Source organism: Oncorhynchus nerka, linkage group LG6, assembly GCF_034236695.1.
Source record: "Oncorhynchus nerka isolate Pitt River linkage group LG6, Oner_Uvic_2.0, whole genome shotgun sequence".
Lineage (NCBI taxonomy): Eukaryota > Metazoa > Chordata > Actinopteri > Salmoniformes > Salmonidae > Oncorhynchus > Oncorhynchus nerka.
The window spans coordinates 24,418,440-24,432,317 of record NC_088401.1 but is presented as its reverse complement, the minus strand read 5'-3'; the positions used below and the strand labels follow the sequence as shown (position 1 = coordinate 24,432,317).

Sequence of the window (13,878 nt, the reverse complement as noted above, 5' to 3'; positions counted from 1 at the left end):
GAAAACAAAACTGGAAAACTCAGACTGACCAACTCGTCTCGCTTATCAGCAGGTAGATGAGCAAGAAGGCTTTCCAAAACATCCACTGACTCTGTATTTTTCTGTATCTACCCTGCAGTACACAATAGTCAGGACCAAGGACATCCTCCTCACCATGCACGGACATAGCATGACAGAAAGGACCCAGCAATGTAACAGTACTGGCCAAAATAACAGGTTTTACCGTCCTCTGCAAACTCCCACTCTTCGTCCCCAGAGGAACGTGTGTAGTAGGGTTTTAGCAGATTGACATGACACAGATGGTGCTTTTTTCCCCCTCCGTTCCCGAAGTGGCAACTAGATAGTTTTGCTCAGTGCACTGGCGCACTACCGTATATGGACCTTAAACTTGGCTTGAAAAGGAGAACCAACAATTGGCAGCAGAGCAAGAACCTGGTCACTTTAGTCCAGGTGACGAGGCTCAGCTCGCCGATCAAATATTCCTTTCATCCTCCCCTGTGAAGATGATAGCTTCTCTTTGGCCATCTCACCAGCGGCATACAGGCGGCGCCGGAAATCACACTCATAGGATAACAGGACTGAGGTGGCTTAGGAGACTTTCATTCATCCTGGAGCACTGCTAGAAGCCCACGTACACTATGACCGAACACTAGGTCCTTTGGACTGAAACCTGTGCACTCCTGTGAAACCTCCCTGGTGGCTAACGGTAACCATGGCAACCCCTCCTCCCAATCCTTATCCATCTCCGTACAATAAGCTCTCAACAAAGACGTGTTTAATGGAAACGTTCCAGCGCGGGACAGGCACTAGACAAATTGTTTTAATATGGAGCTGTTGGAGAACCTGACCAAACAAATTAGAACCTTGGTCACTGAATAAACTTATGGATTCCAAACAGCGAAAAACTGAGTCAAAGCTTTTAGCACGGACTTAGTTGTGATAGACCGGATAGGCAACAGGAAACCTAGTGGTCTGACACGCATCACAGTGAACAGGTAACTACTACCTTAGAGCGAGGCAGAGGGCCAACACAGTCAACAATCAGATACTCAAAAGGCTGGCTGACTACGGGAATAGGAAACCGCAGTACCGGCTTAATAGCTTGAGTAGGTTTACCTGTTAATTGACAGGTTTTGATGAACGCAGAAACATCCCTCTTTAACCTAGGCCAAAAGAAATGTCTCAGTATGCGATTGTAGGTTTTCCTCACACCCAGATGACCAGCAACATCTCACACAACTTAACTGGTACAACAACCAACTCACACAACTTAACTGGTACAACAACCTGACTAATAGCCTCCCCCACAAAACTACTGAGGTACCCACTTTCTCATCAGGACATCATCTTGGAGAAAATAGCCATGGGCGACATCTCCAAACTGTTCCACAAGCACAATTTGGTCACGCAACTCTTCTAATGTGGGGTCAGACCGTTGCTCCTTGATTAGATTACCATTTTGTCTAACGTATGCACACTAAATAGGAAAGCGGTATCTGCTCTAGAACACCACGACACAGGAACTCAACATACTGTCAAGTGGTTTACTATAGTGGTTAACTTTACCCACAGGAGCTCTGTTTCCATCATCACTCCATGTAGAAAACTAGTCTAATCAACTGTATTGCAAGGTTTTTATTGAGAAATCCCTATACTATAAGTCACCTACAGTGCATTCGGAGAGTATTCAGACCCTTACACTTTTTCCACCTTTTGTTACGTTACAGCCTTATTCTAAAATTGATTAAATTAAATGTTTTCCGCATCAATCGACACACAATACCCCATAATGGCAAAGCGAAAACAAGTCTCTCTCGAAAAAAAAAAATCAAATGTATTAAAAACAGAAACCTTATTTACATAAATAGTCAGACCCTTTGCTATGAGACTCGAAATTGAGCTCAGGTGCATCCTGTTTCCACTGATCGTCCTTGAGGTGTTTCTACAACTTGATTGGAGTCCACCTGTGGTAAATTCAATTGATTGGACATGATTGGGAATGGTGCACACATGTCTATGTAAAGTCCCACAGTTGACAGTGCATTTCAGAGCAAAAACCAACCCATGAGGTCGAAGGAATTCTCCGTAGAGCTCCGAGACACGATTGTGTTGAGGCACAGATCTGGGGAAGGGTACCAAAACATTTCTGCAGCATTGAAGGTCCCCAAGAACAGATGCCTCCATCATTCTTAAATGGAAGACGTTTGGAACCACCAAGACTCTTCCTAGAGCTGGCCACCCGGCCAAACTGAGAAATCGAGGGAGAAGGGCCTTGGTCAGGGAGGTGACCAAGAACCCAATGGTCACTGAAAGAGTTTTTCTGTGGAGATGGGAGAACCTTCCAGAAGGACAACCATCTCTGCAGCACTGCACAAAACAAGCCTTTATGGTAGAGTGGCCCAATGGAAGCCACTCCTCAGTAAAAGGCACATGACAGCCCACTTGAAGTTTGTCAAAAGGCATCTAAAGACTCTCAGACCATGAGAAACAAGATTGTCTGGTCTGATGAAACCAAGATTGAACTTTTTAGCCTGAATGCCAAGTGTCACGTCTGGAGGAAACCTGGCACCATCCCTACGGTGAGGCATGGTGGTGTCAGCATAATGCTGTGGGGATGTTTTTCAGAGGCAGGGACTGGGAGACTAATCAGAATCAGGGTAAAGATGAACGGTGTAAAGTACAGAGAGATCATGATTTTTTTTAAACTGCTCCAGAGTGCAAAGGAGCTCAGACAGGGGCAAAGGTTCACCTTCCAACAGGGCGACGACCCGAAGCACACAGCCAAGACAACGCTGGAGTGACTTTGTGACAAGTCTCTGAATGTCCTTGAGTGGTCCAGCCAGAGCCCGGACCTGAACCCGATCAAACATCTCTGGAGAGACTTGAAAATAGCTGTGCATTGACTCTCACCGTTCTACCTGACCGAGCGCGAGAGGAACTGCAGAGTAGAATGGGAGACACTCACCAAGTACAGGTGTGTCAAGCTTGTATCATCTTACCCATGAAGGCTCAATGCTGTAAATGAGCTAAAATGTCAACAAAAAAATTGCTTTGTCTTTATGGGGTATTATGTGCAGATTGATGAGAAATGTTTTTTCAGCCATCTTAGAATAAGGCTGTAGCATAACAAAAGTTGGAAAAAGTCAAGGGATCTGAATACTTTCTTAAGGCACTATATTCAAGTCCAATCAAGTCTAATTGTATTGGTCACATACACATTATGTGTGAGCAGATGTTAATGCGAGTGTAGCGAAATGCTTGTGCTTCTAGTTCCGACAATGCAGTAATATCTAACAAATTCACAACAACTACCTTATATACACACACATGTAAAGGGATGAATAAGAATATGTACAGTTGAAGTCTGAAGTTTACTTACACCTTAGCCAAATACATTTAAACTCAGTTTTTCACAATTCCTGACATTTAATCCTAGTAATAATTCCCTGTCTTAGGTCAGTCAGGATCACCACTTTATTTTAAGAATAATAGTAGAGAATGATTTATTTCAGCTTTCATTTCTTTCATCACATTCCCAGTGGGTCAGAAGTTTACATACACAATTAGTATTTGGTAGAATTGCCTTTTTAAAATTGTTTAACTTGAGTCAAACATTTCGGGTAGCCTTCCACAAGCTTCCCACAATAAGTTGGGTAAATTTTAGCCCATTCCTCCTGACAGAGCTAGTGTAACTGAGTCAGGTCTGTAGGCCTCCTTGCTCGCACACGCTTTTTCAGTTCTGCCCACACATTTTCTATAGGATTGAGATCAAGGCTTTGTGATGGCCACTCCAATACCTTGATTTTGTTGTCCTTAAGCCATTTTGCCACAACTTTAGAAGTATGCTTGGGGCGATTTTCCATTTGGAAGACCTATTTGCGACCAAGCTTTAACTTCCTGACTGATGTTTTGAGATGTTACTTCAATATATCCACATATTTTTTCCTTCTCATGATGCCATCTATTGTTGTTCCTCATGATGCTGCCATCCGTGTGCTTCACGGTTGGGATGGGGTTATTCGGCTTGCAAGCATCCCCCTTTTTCCTCCAAACGTAACGATGGTCATTATGGCCAAACAGTTCTATTTTTGTTTCATCAGACCAGAGGACATTTCTCCAAAAAGTACGATCTTTGTCCCCATGTGCAGTTGCAAACCGTAGTCTGGCTATTTTATGGCGGTTTTGGAGCAGTGGCTTCTTCCTTGCTGAGCGGCCTTTCAGGTTATGTTGATATAGGACTTGTTTTATTGTGGATATAGATACTTTTGTACCGGTTTCCTCCAGCATCTTCACAAGGTCCTTTGCTGTTGTTCTGGGATTGATTTGCAGTTTTCATACCCTAGGAGACTATGCGTCTCCTTCCTGAGCGGTATGACGTCTGCGTCGTCCCATGGTGTTTATACTTGTGTACTATTGTTTGTACAGATGAACATGGTACCTTCAGACGTTTGGAAATTGCTCCCAAGGATGAACCAGACTTGTGGAGGTCTACAATTTATTTTTCTGAGGTCTTGGCCGATTTCTTTAGATTTTCCCATGATGTCAAGCAAAGAGGCACTGAGTTTGAAGGTAGGCCTTGAAATACATCCACGGGTACACCTCCAATTGACTCAAATGATGTCAATTAGCCTATCAGAAGCTTCTAAAGCCATGACATCATTTTCTGGAATTTTCCAAGCTGTTTAAAGGCACAGTCAACTTAGTGTATGTAAACTTCTGACCCACTGGAATTGTGATACAGTGAATTATAAGTGAAATAATTAGTCTGTAAACAATTGTTGGAAAATTACTTGTCATGCACAAAGTAGATGTCCTAACCGCCTTGCCAAAAGTATAGTTTGTTAACAAGAAATGTGTGGAGTGGTTGAAAAACAAGTTTTAATGACTCCAACCTAAGTGTATGTAAACTTCCGACTTCAACTGTACATATAAATATATTGCTCTGCGGCATAGGCAAGATGCAGTAGATGGTAAAGAATACAGTTTTAGTTATGAGATGAGTAATGTAGTATATGTACACATTAATAAAGTGGCGTTATTTAAAGTGACTAAGTGATACCTTTTATTAAGTCCTTTTTATTAAAGTGGCCAGAGATTTGAGTCTGTATGTGGGCAGCAGCCACTCTGTTAGTGATGGCTGTATAACAGTCTGATAGCCTTGAGATAGAAGCTGTTTTTCAGTCTCTCGGTCCCAGCTTTGATGCACCTGTACTGACCTCGCCTTCTGAATTATAGCGGGGTGAACAGGCAGTGGCTCGGGTGGTTATTGTCCTTGATGATCTTTTTGGCCTCCCTGTGACATCGGGTGCTGTAGGTGTCATGGAGGGCAGGTAGTTTGTCCCCGGTGATGTGTTGTACTACCCTCTGGAGAGCCTTGCGGTTAAGGGCGGTGCGGTTAAGGGCGGTGTGGTTAAGGGTGGTGCAGTTGCCGTACCAGGCGGCAATACAGCCCGACAGGATGCTCTCGATTGTGCATCTGTAAAGTTTGTGTGATTTAGGTGACAAGCCCAATTTCTTCAGCCACCTGAGGTTGAAGATGCGCTATTGCGCCTTCTTCACCACGCTGTCCATTTCAATTTGTCCATGATGTGTACCTCAATTACCTCGACTAACCTGTACCCCGCACATTGACTCGGTACAGGTACCCCCTGTATATAGTCTTGTTATTGTTATTTTGTTAAAATGTTTATTTTGTAAATATTTTCTTCAAACTGCATTATTGGTTAAGGGCTTGTACAGTGCCTTGCGAAAGTATTCGGCCCCCTTGAACTTTGCGACCTTTTGCCACATTTCAGGCTTCAAACATAAAGATATAAAACTGTATTTTTTTGTGAAGAATCAAAAACAAGTGGGACACAATCATGAAGTGGAACGACATTTATTGAATATTTCAAACTTTTTTAACAAATCAAAAACTGAAAAATTGGGCGTGCAAAATTATTCAGCCCCCTTCAGTTAATACTTTGTAGCGCCAGCTTTTTCTGCGCTCACAGCTGTAAGTCGCTTGGGGTATGTCTCTATCAGTTTTGCACATCGAGAGACTGAATTTTTTTCCCATTCCTCCTTGCAAAACAGCTCGAGCTCAGTGGGGTTGGATGGAGAGCATTTGTGAACAGCAGTTTTCAGTTCTTTCCACAGATTCTCGATTGGATTCAGGTCTGGACTTTGACTTGGCCATTCTAACACCTGGATATGTTTATTTTTGAACCATTCCATTGTAGATTTTGCTTTATGTTTTGGATCATTGTCTTGTTGGAAGACAAATCTCCGTCCCAGTCTCAGGTCTTTTGCAGACTCCATCAGGTTTTCTTCCAGAATGGTCCTGTATTTGGCTCCATCCATCTTCCCATCAATTTTAACCATCTTCCCTGTCCCTGCTGAAGAAAAGCAGGCCCAAACCATGATGCTGCCACCACCATGTTTGACAGTGGGGATGGTGTGTTCAGGGTGATGAGCTGTGTTGCTTTTACGCCAAACATAATGTTTTGCATTGTTGCCAAAAAGTTCAATTTTGGCTTCATCTGACCAGAGCACCTTCTTCCACATGTTTGGTGTGTCTCCCAGGTGGCTTGTGGCAAACTTTAAACGACACTTTTTATGGATATCTTTAAGAAATGGCTTTCTTCTTGCCACTCTTCCATAAAGGCCAGATTTGTGCAATATACGACTGATTGTTGTCCTATGGACAGAGTCTCCCACCTCAGCTGTAGATCTCTGCAGTTCATCCAGAGTGATCATGGGCCTCTTGGCTGCATCTCTGATCAGTCTTCTCCTTGTATGAGCTGAAAGTTTAGAAGGACGGCCAGGTCTTGGTAGATTTGCAGTGGTCTGATACTCCTTCCATTTCAATATTATCGCTTGCACAGTGCTCCTTGGGATGTTTAAAGCTTGGGAAATCTTTTTGTATCCAAATCCGGCTTTAAACTTCTTCACAACAGTATCTCAGACCTGCCTGGTGTGTTCCTTGTTCTTCATGATGCTCTCTGCGCTTTTAACGGACCTCTGAGACTATCACAGTGCACGTGCATTTATACGGAGACTTGATTACACACAGGTGGATTGTATTTATCATCATTAGTCATTTAGGTCAACATTGGATCATTCAGTGATCCTAAGGGGCTGAATAATTTTGCACACCCAATTTTTCAGTTTTTGATTTGTTAAAAAAGTTTGAAATATCCAATAAATGTTGTTCCACTTCATGATTGTGTCCCACTTGTTGTTGATTCTTCACAAAAAAATACAGTTTTATATCTTTATGTTTGAAGCCTGAAATGTGGCAAAAGGTTGCAAAGTTCAAGGGGGCCGAATACTTTCGCAAGGCACTGTATAAGTAAGCATTTCACGATATAGTCTACAGTGCATGTAGTCTATAGTCTTCAGCGCATGTGACAAATAAGATATGTTTTGAGATCAAGACATGTTTGAGTTAAATAGGCACCTTCACACATTGGATCATACAGAAGTCTGTTAAAACGTTTTTTTTCTCTTCCCTCCCAGTATGTTTGATGTAGGTGGCCAGAGAGACGAGAGGAGAAAATGGATTCAGTGCTTCAATGGTAAGTTTGGATTATGTGGACAATTTTGCTGCCCACAATGTTGTTTTGCAAGTGTCCTGTTGGTGGTTCAGTGAACCATGCTTAATGAGTAACCTGAAACCGGAAGACCTGCCTTAACTCCTGACCGTCTTGTGGTGGAACGGGGACTGTGTCACAGTAGCTTAGCATTGCATACCATCTGGATCCACTTCCACTAAAAAAAATCTATTTTGGTATTTGTTTAATTAGTCAATTCAAAAATATATATAATTTTACACTTATGTATTAGTTCCAAATAAGACGGTCAACAGTTACAGAAATACAATTATTTTTCACCCAACCCAAAGACAAAAACTTAACAATCCAACATTAACAACAGATAAACGGAAGAGAAAAAAAGTCCTCTCATTATCATGCGGATTACGCTTGAACTATAGCCAATATTCATATACATTTCTTTAGAATATACAGATATACAGTTCCAATGCTTCTACAATATCACCGGTTTATAGGTGGCAGGTAGCCTAGTGGTTAGAGCGTTGGACTAGTAACCCGAAAGGTTGCCAGATCGAATCCCTGAGCTGACAAGGTAAACATCTGTTGTTCTGCCCTTGAACAAGGCAGTTAACCCACTGTTCCTAGGCCGTCATTGAAAATAAGAATTTGTTCTTAACTGACATGCCTAGTTAAACAAAGGTAAAATAAAATTGTAGAAAATAAACAGATCCCAAATAACATTAAACTCTGGAGCTATCAAGGCACAAGGTGAGACCCAGATGTAGACACAGGAGGCAGATGGTTGGAGTCTTACAATGTTTTATTAATCCAAAGGGGTCGGCAAGAGAATAGCCATGTACAAGAAAAAGGTCAACCGGTTCAGAGTCCAATAGGTACCGAAGGGCATGCAGATTGAAGGTCAGGGCAGGCAGGATGATCAGGCAGGTGGGAAAGTAGTCCAGTAGTCCAGGCAGGGGTCAAAACCAGTTCAGAGTCCAATAGGTACCGAAGGGCATGCAGATTGAAGGTCAGGGCAGGGAGGATGATCAGGCAGGTGGGAAAGTAGTCCAGTCAGGGGTCAAAACCGGGAAAACTAGCAAAAGAGAATGGAAAAGGAGTATGGGGAAAAACACGCTGGTTGACTTGACTAAACATACAAGATGAACTGGCACAGAGAGACAGGAAACACAGGGATAAATACACTGGGGAAAATAAGCGACACCTGGAGGGGGTGGAGACAATCACAGGGACAGGTGAAACAGTGACCGGGGCTTTTTTTATTTCTTTTTTTTTGCTATATAAGTGAATTTTTCAAGAGCTAGGCTTGACGTGAATTATTTTAACCAATGACCAAGTGAGAGAACTGACATACTTGCAAATGAGAGAAATTGAACGCCTAGCTTGTAATAGACAGAGGTAAACTATTTTCTTCTCTCTCTCCTATGTAAAGAGATATTCCCTGGGTAAAGATTTAGGTTGCAAAGTTTACGGATTAATGGTATTGGGGTAGAAGTAATCTCAGAGATATAGCGCAGCACTGAGCTCCAAAATGTTTATCTCGGCACACTCCCATAGGCAATGATACAAGGTGCCTAGATGTGTGTTACAATTAACACACAGGTCTGGGATATTGGGGTGTGTGAACGGGTTGGTTAACAGGGGTGATAGTGTATGTTTAGTAACCACAAGGACCGCATTAATCCTTTGTAGTGAGGAAAATATGTAAAGATCTGTTGAAACAAACATAAATCTATACTAACCGGAAAACACTGAACCCCATTCCCTTGTCTCCCTAACCGAGACACCCAACGCTTCCTCTCCCACCTCCCTCTAATCGTAGAGTGTAGTCTGGTGGACGACTGATCCGTTACAGGGAGCAGTCTAACCAATGTGACGCTCAACAAAACAAAGTGTCTCCTGCCTTCTCTCGGCCATTACTCCTCATGAACAAAACAAAAGGCATATATAGCAACTTGTTACGTGAAATACTACTTGGTCTTCGTTTGAAAAGTAGCAAAGAATATCTCCACTTAAAACGTAACGTTAGTTAGTGAAGCCTGAGATTAACGTTAATGTTACAGCTTGGACAATCCAAAATAGTTGTAAATGATCCGCAACACAGGGTCTGTAGCTAGTTGCTACCAAGTAACAACAAATACAGAAGGTGTCATAGTATGACATTTTTGGACTGTATCAACAGTGGACTAATGAAACAAATGACTAAAGATAGTCTGTTAGTGGAATTTTCCTTTAACATGACATGGTTTACGATGTCACTGCGTCTGATCCTCATAATGCACACCATTATGCACCAATATGCACCATTTCATGCTTAAAAAAAACATTTAATGTGCTCTTATTTCTTTTAGATGTGACGGCGATCATCTTTGTGGCGGCAAGCAGCAGTTATAACATGGTCATAAGGGAAGACAACAGCACCAACAGACTCCGGGAATCCCTGGATCTCTTCAAGAGCATCTGGAATAACAGGTTGGTCATGGTCACCTAATCAGGCTCTCTGCCCTCTCCCGACTCAATTATGCCCTACTTAAAATTTCACACCAGATTTAGTAATAGGCGAATGTAACGTTTGCATTCCATTTTGTTATGATTTCAATATACTTGCAATACAGTTGCAAACTGAATTAATTTTAAACCAGCTTTGTTTATTTTCTGTAGCAAATTCTTGGTGAAAATGTGTTTTAAAGTACATTGCAACACTACATGTATAATAATATGACTTCTGGAGTATATATTATTGTAAGAGGATGTACTTTTAGCGATTGACAGTAATAATGGTAACAGACTGAAGCATGCTTCCCATTTTAGTTTTAATCAGTCAACGTGGTGATATCAGTGTGAATCGGTCAAACGGAAGCAACACATGAGTTGGATAGAGATATTTTACTTTTAAACCCATCCATTCACATTCCAATAACTCTGACACAGTGTCATTGTTTAAATGCCTGTCTAGTCACGTCATTCTTTACAATCTTTCTTTTCAGATTTTTACGGACCATTTCAGTCATCCTGTTCTTGAACAAGCAGGACATGCTGGCTGACAAGATCTTAGCAGGGAAATCCAAACTTGAAGACTACTTCCCTGAGTACGCTCGCTATACTGTGCCAGCCGAAGGTGGGTGCTGAGATGTGCGGAAAACACTGTTTCTTTAAATAAAACTTGATCATAATAATTAAGAAGATCTACTAACCTAAGAGACCCACACATTACGCTCTTCCAGCAACGAAGCGTGCACCAAATCGTTGTTGTTGCTTCACAGTGAAGGACCTCCAAACCGATCCACAAGATGTATACAAAGATTAACCCATTTTGGCGACTCACACTTTTGAAATTTGTGACTCAAATGGAGTCATTTGCGCAGGCCCTGGAATAAACCTTTATTTAGCCCTCATATGACCCTCTAACTTCTAGATATCCCAGGTACTCAATTGCAGGATGTAATAGCATCAACATGCCTTTCTTCCCATCGTCAAATGAAATCACAGAATAGTTTAGAGCACGGAGAGCACTAGTTAGAGATGCTCCATAAACATTTGATTGCAGATACCATCATCAGGCACTGCACTACATCCAGTCCTAATGATATGGTATCCTTGTACTGATGAACCTGGATTTCTTCTGTTTGTCTCTTTCTGAACAGCCGTTCCAGACCCCGGAGAGGACCCTAAAGTGACCCGGGCCAAGTTTTTCATCCGAGATGAGTTCCTTGTACGTAGTTTTCATTCTATGTACTGACTGTAGATGCTTGTATTGTAGTGTTAACCATTTCAGGTTTGGGCTCATTTTCTGTTCCAATTCAGGAAGTTAACAGAAATGTGTCTCCCCACAGAGGATCAGCACGGCGAGCGGCGACGGAAAGCACTACTGCTACCCCCACTTCACCTGCGCCGTGGACACGGAGAACATCCGCCGTGTCTTCAACGACTGCCGAGACATCATCCAGAGGATGCACCTGCGCCAGTACGAACTCTTGTGATTGGTCGTAGCCCACCATCCAGTCGGCTCTGGGCCAATCCCGGTGCAGTTTGTTTCCACTCCAAAAACACAAGTTCCTTTCAACACAGGGACCAGGAGAACTACTGAAGCATCACAATGCTGTCATTTTGTTTGCCATTTTTGGTTTTATTTTGTTCTTTAATTTTGGCCCATTTTTTTACTGTTATTTTGTAGGTATAAGCGGGGATGGGAAAGGATGTGTGTGTGCCTCAGTCTTATTTCAAATGCCTTTATTCTGCTCATTCCACTAAGCCTTTTTAGACATCTTGTTTTGTGGGTTTTGATTTGAACTAGTCTTCTGTAGTTTCTGTTGTAGTTGGACCTGGACCAGCTGATGTTGTCAGAGGGTGTGTGTGTGTACGTTTGTGCGTGAGAGAGTTGAGGTATCTAATGAGGTAACTCCTGTGTGTGTTGGTTCCAAAGTTGGAATCAACCTTCCGACACTCCTTTGCATGGATTACTCCGCTTTGCTCGCTCTCTCCCTCCCTCTATTCTGCTCTGAGTACTTGATGAAGGAGTGGGGCGGGCAGGAGATGTAATGCACTTTGCATCAGGTAACTTAACGCCGTCAAGGAAGTATACACATGATGTAGCACCAAGATATTTATTACTCTGTCACTTTTTATTTGGGTTTGTTTGTTTTTATTGCAACATGGAGAGAGAGGCTTTCTGACTGCTTTTGTGTGGATGCTGAGAGCCGTAGAATTAGCATAGAGGGGGTGGGGCTTGTGGGAAGACCAGGAGGATGCTGGGAGTTTGAGTCCAATGCACCTCCTGTCGTAGGGCAGCAGCATTCTGCCACGTGTCTAGATGGAAAGAGAAATACCACACTCACTTTGATTTGCCCACAGACAGTCCTTTTTGACTTAGATCCTCTTGGGCAATAGTTATATATATATATATAAATATATATAATATATTTTTGTTTTTGTTATCTTGCACACTGTGCAAGGTTGATTATCTTGTACAGACTGCAAAATGTAATGTTATTTTGTACAACTTTATTGAGAGAAAAAACTTCTTGTAGAATATCTTTGTGCCTTGATAATGGCTGTACCTGTAAATTGAGCTCTGATGTATGTTTTTGACTGCGCTGTACAGCTTGATGTCAAACTCTATCTGACAGTAGAGACTGCAGGCAGGGAGTTTCTCTCTCGCTCTCGTGCTCTCTCTCTCTCTCTCTCTCGGTTAGTTTTTCTGGTTTATAAAAAAAGAAAATGTTCTTTAGTAGAAAATGGCGGAAAAATTTGTGCGGTGTAAAAAAAAAATCAAATCCTGTATACATTATGCAAATTAACCACTTACCTACCGCAGTGACCGCAGGTCGCAGCCAGAGACATGCCTTCATCCTCTTTCGTTTCGACGGTGAAAATGTATATTTTTATTTCTGATTCTCAGCTTTAATACATTGGAAGATCCATTGACGTGTCCAAATCGCAACCTGGCGTTGTTTTACTACAGTAGGAAGCATCTTTTTAGATATGAAGTGTGTATGAGATGTATACATGCGCGTGCCAGTAAATGTGTGTGTATGTGTGCTTCAAAGCATGCATGTACTGTAAAACATATATACACACATGTACTCATGCATTGTATATCTACATTGTACATGTGCATTTTGTATTAATATATATGTACATATACATTTATAAAGATATACATATATTCTATAAATCTATATGTACAATTATACATAGTAATGTGTGTACCTATGCGTATACATATTTATGAATGTCTAGAACGTATGTATGCATACAGATGTATAGGCATCAACTTATATAGAATGAGACGAGATGATAAAGTAGTGATCCTTCGGTCATAGAGATCCCTTCACAATGGCACAGGCATTGTGAGCGTGTGGGCACAGTTAGACAGGATATTCTTAACACTGAACAGAAGCTTTCAATGTGCAAGTCTATTCTGAGAGCGAGGAGGTAGATGTGATAATGTTTGTGTTTTCAGGCCTTTAAGGAATACAAAAAGTATTTTTATTTTAATAAAGAGGCACATCAGAAGACCTTTGTTTTTTTTTTTTGGTTTGTCTAAACTGAATATGTGGGGAAATGATACTTATGTACACTTTGTATATGCATAAATTACAGTTGCAAGAAACCCAGTTCTGCCCTCGACTGTTTTCGTCCGGGTCACATTTAAAGGTCAATGATGGCCCTGCCATAGCTTACTCACCGGGATAAAAAAAATAAAAAAACATTCAGTTGCCAATAATTTATAAAGAGAATGAACGGATAACATATCATTGCACGCTATTAAAATGCACCAACAAAGAGTGACCAAGGCCTTTAAAAGGTGCTGTTGGTTTGGATG

At 41.7% G+C, this 13,878-nt stretch overlaps 1 protein-coding gene across 3 annotated transcripts in view; it reads left to right on the top strand.

Moving 5' to 3' along the window:
* The window catches only part of LOC115130208 (guanine nucleotide-binding protein G(olf) subunit alpha), a 72,796-nt gene extending 59,226 nt beyond the window's left edge, over positions 1–13,570 (top strand). For all 3 annotated transcript variants that reach the window (XM_029661107.2, XM_065019420.1, XM_029661108.2), the window contains exons 8-12: positions 7,501–7,559; positions 9,905–10,025; positions 10,541–10,671; positions 11,198–11,265; positions 11,387–13,570. In XM_029661107.2, coding sequence (XP_029516967.1) covers positions 7,501–7,559; positions 9,905–10,025; positions 10,541–10,671; positions 11,198–11,265; positions 11,387–11,533 — 526 coding nt within the window. In that variant the 3' untranslated portion in view covers positions 11,534–13,570. The remainder of the gene's footprint in view (positions 1–7,500; positions 7,560–9,904; positions 10,026–10,540; positions 10,672–11,197; positions 11,266–11,386) is intronic.
* The last annotated feature ends 308 nt before the right edge of the window (positions 13,571–13,878 follow it).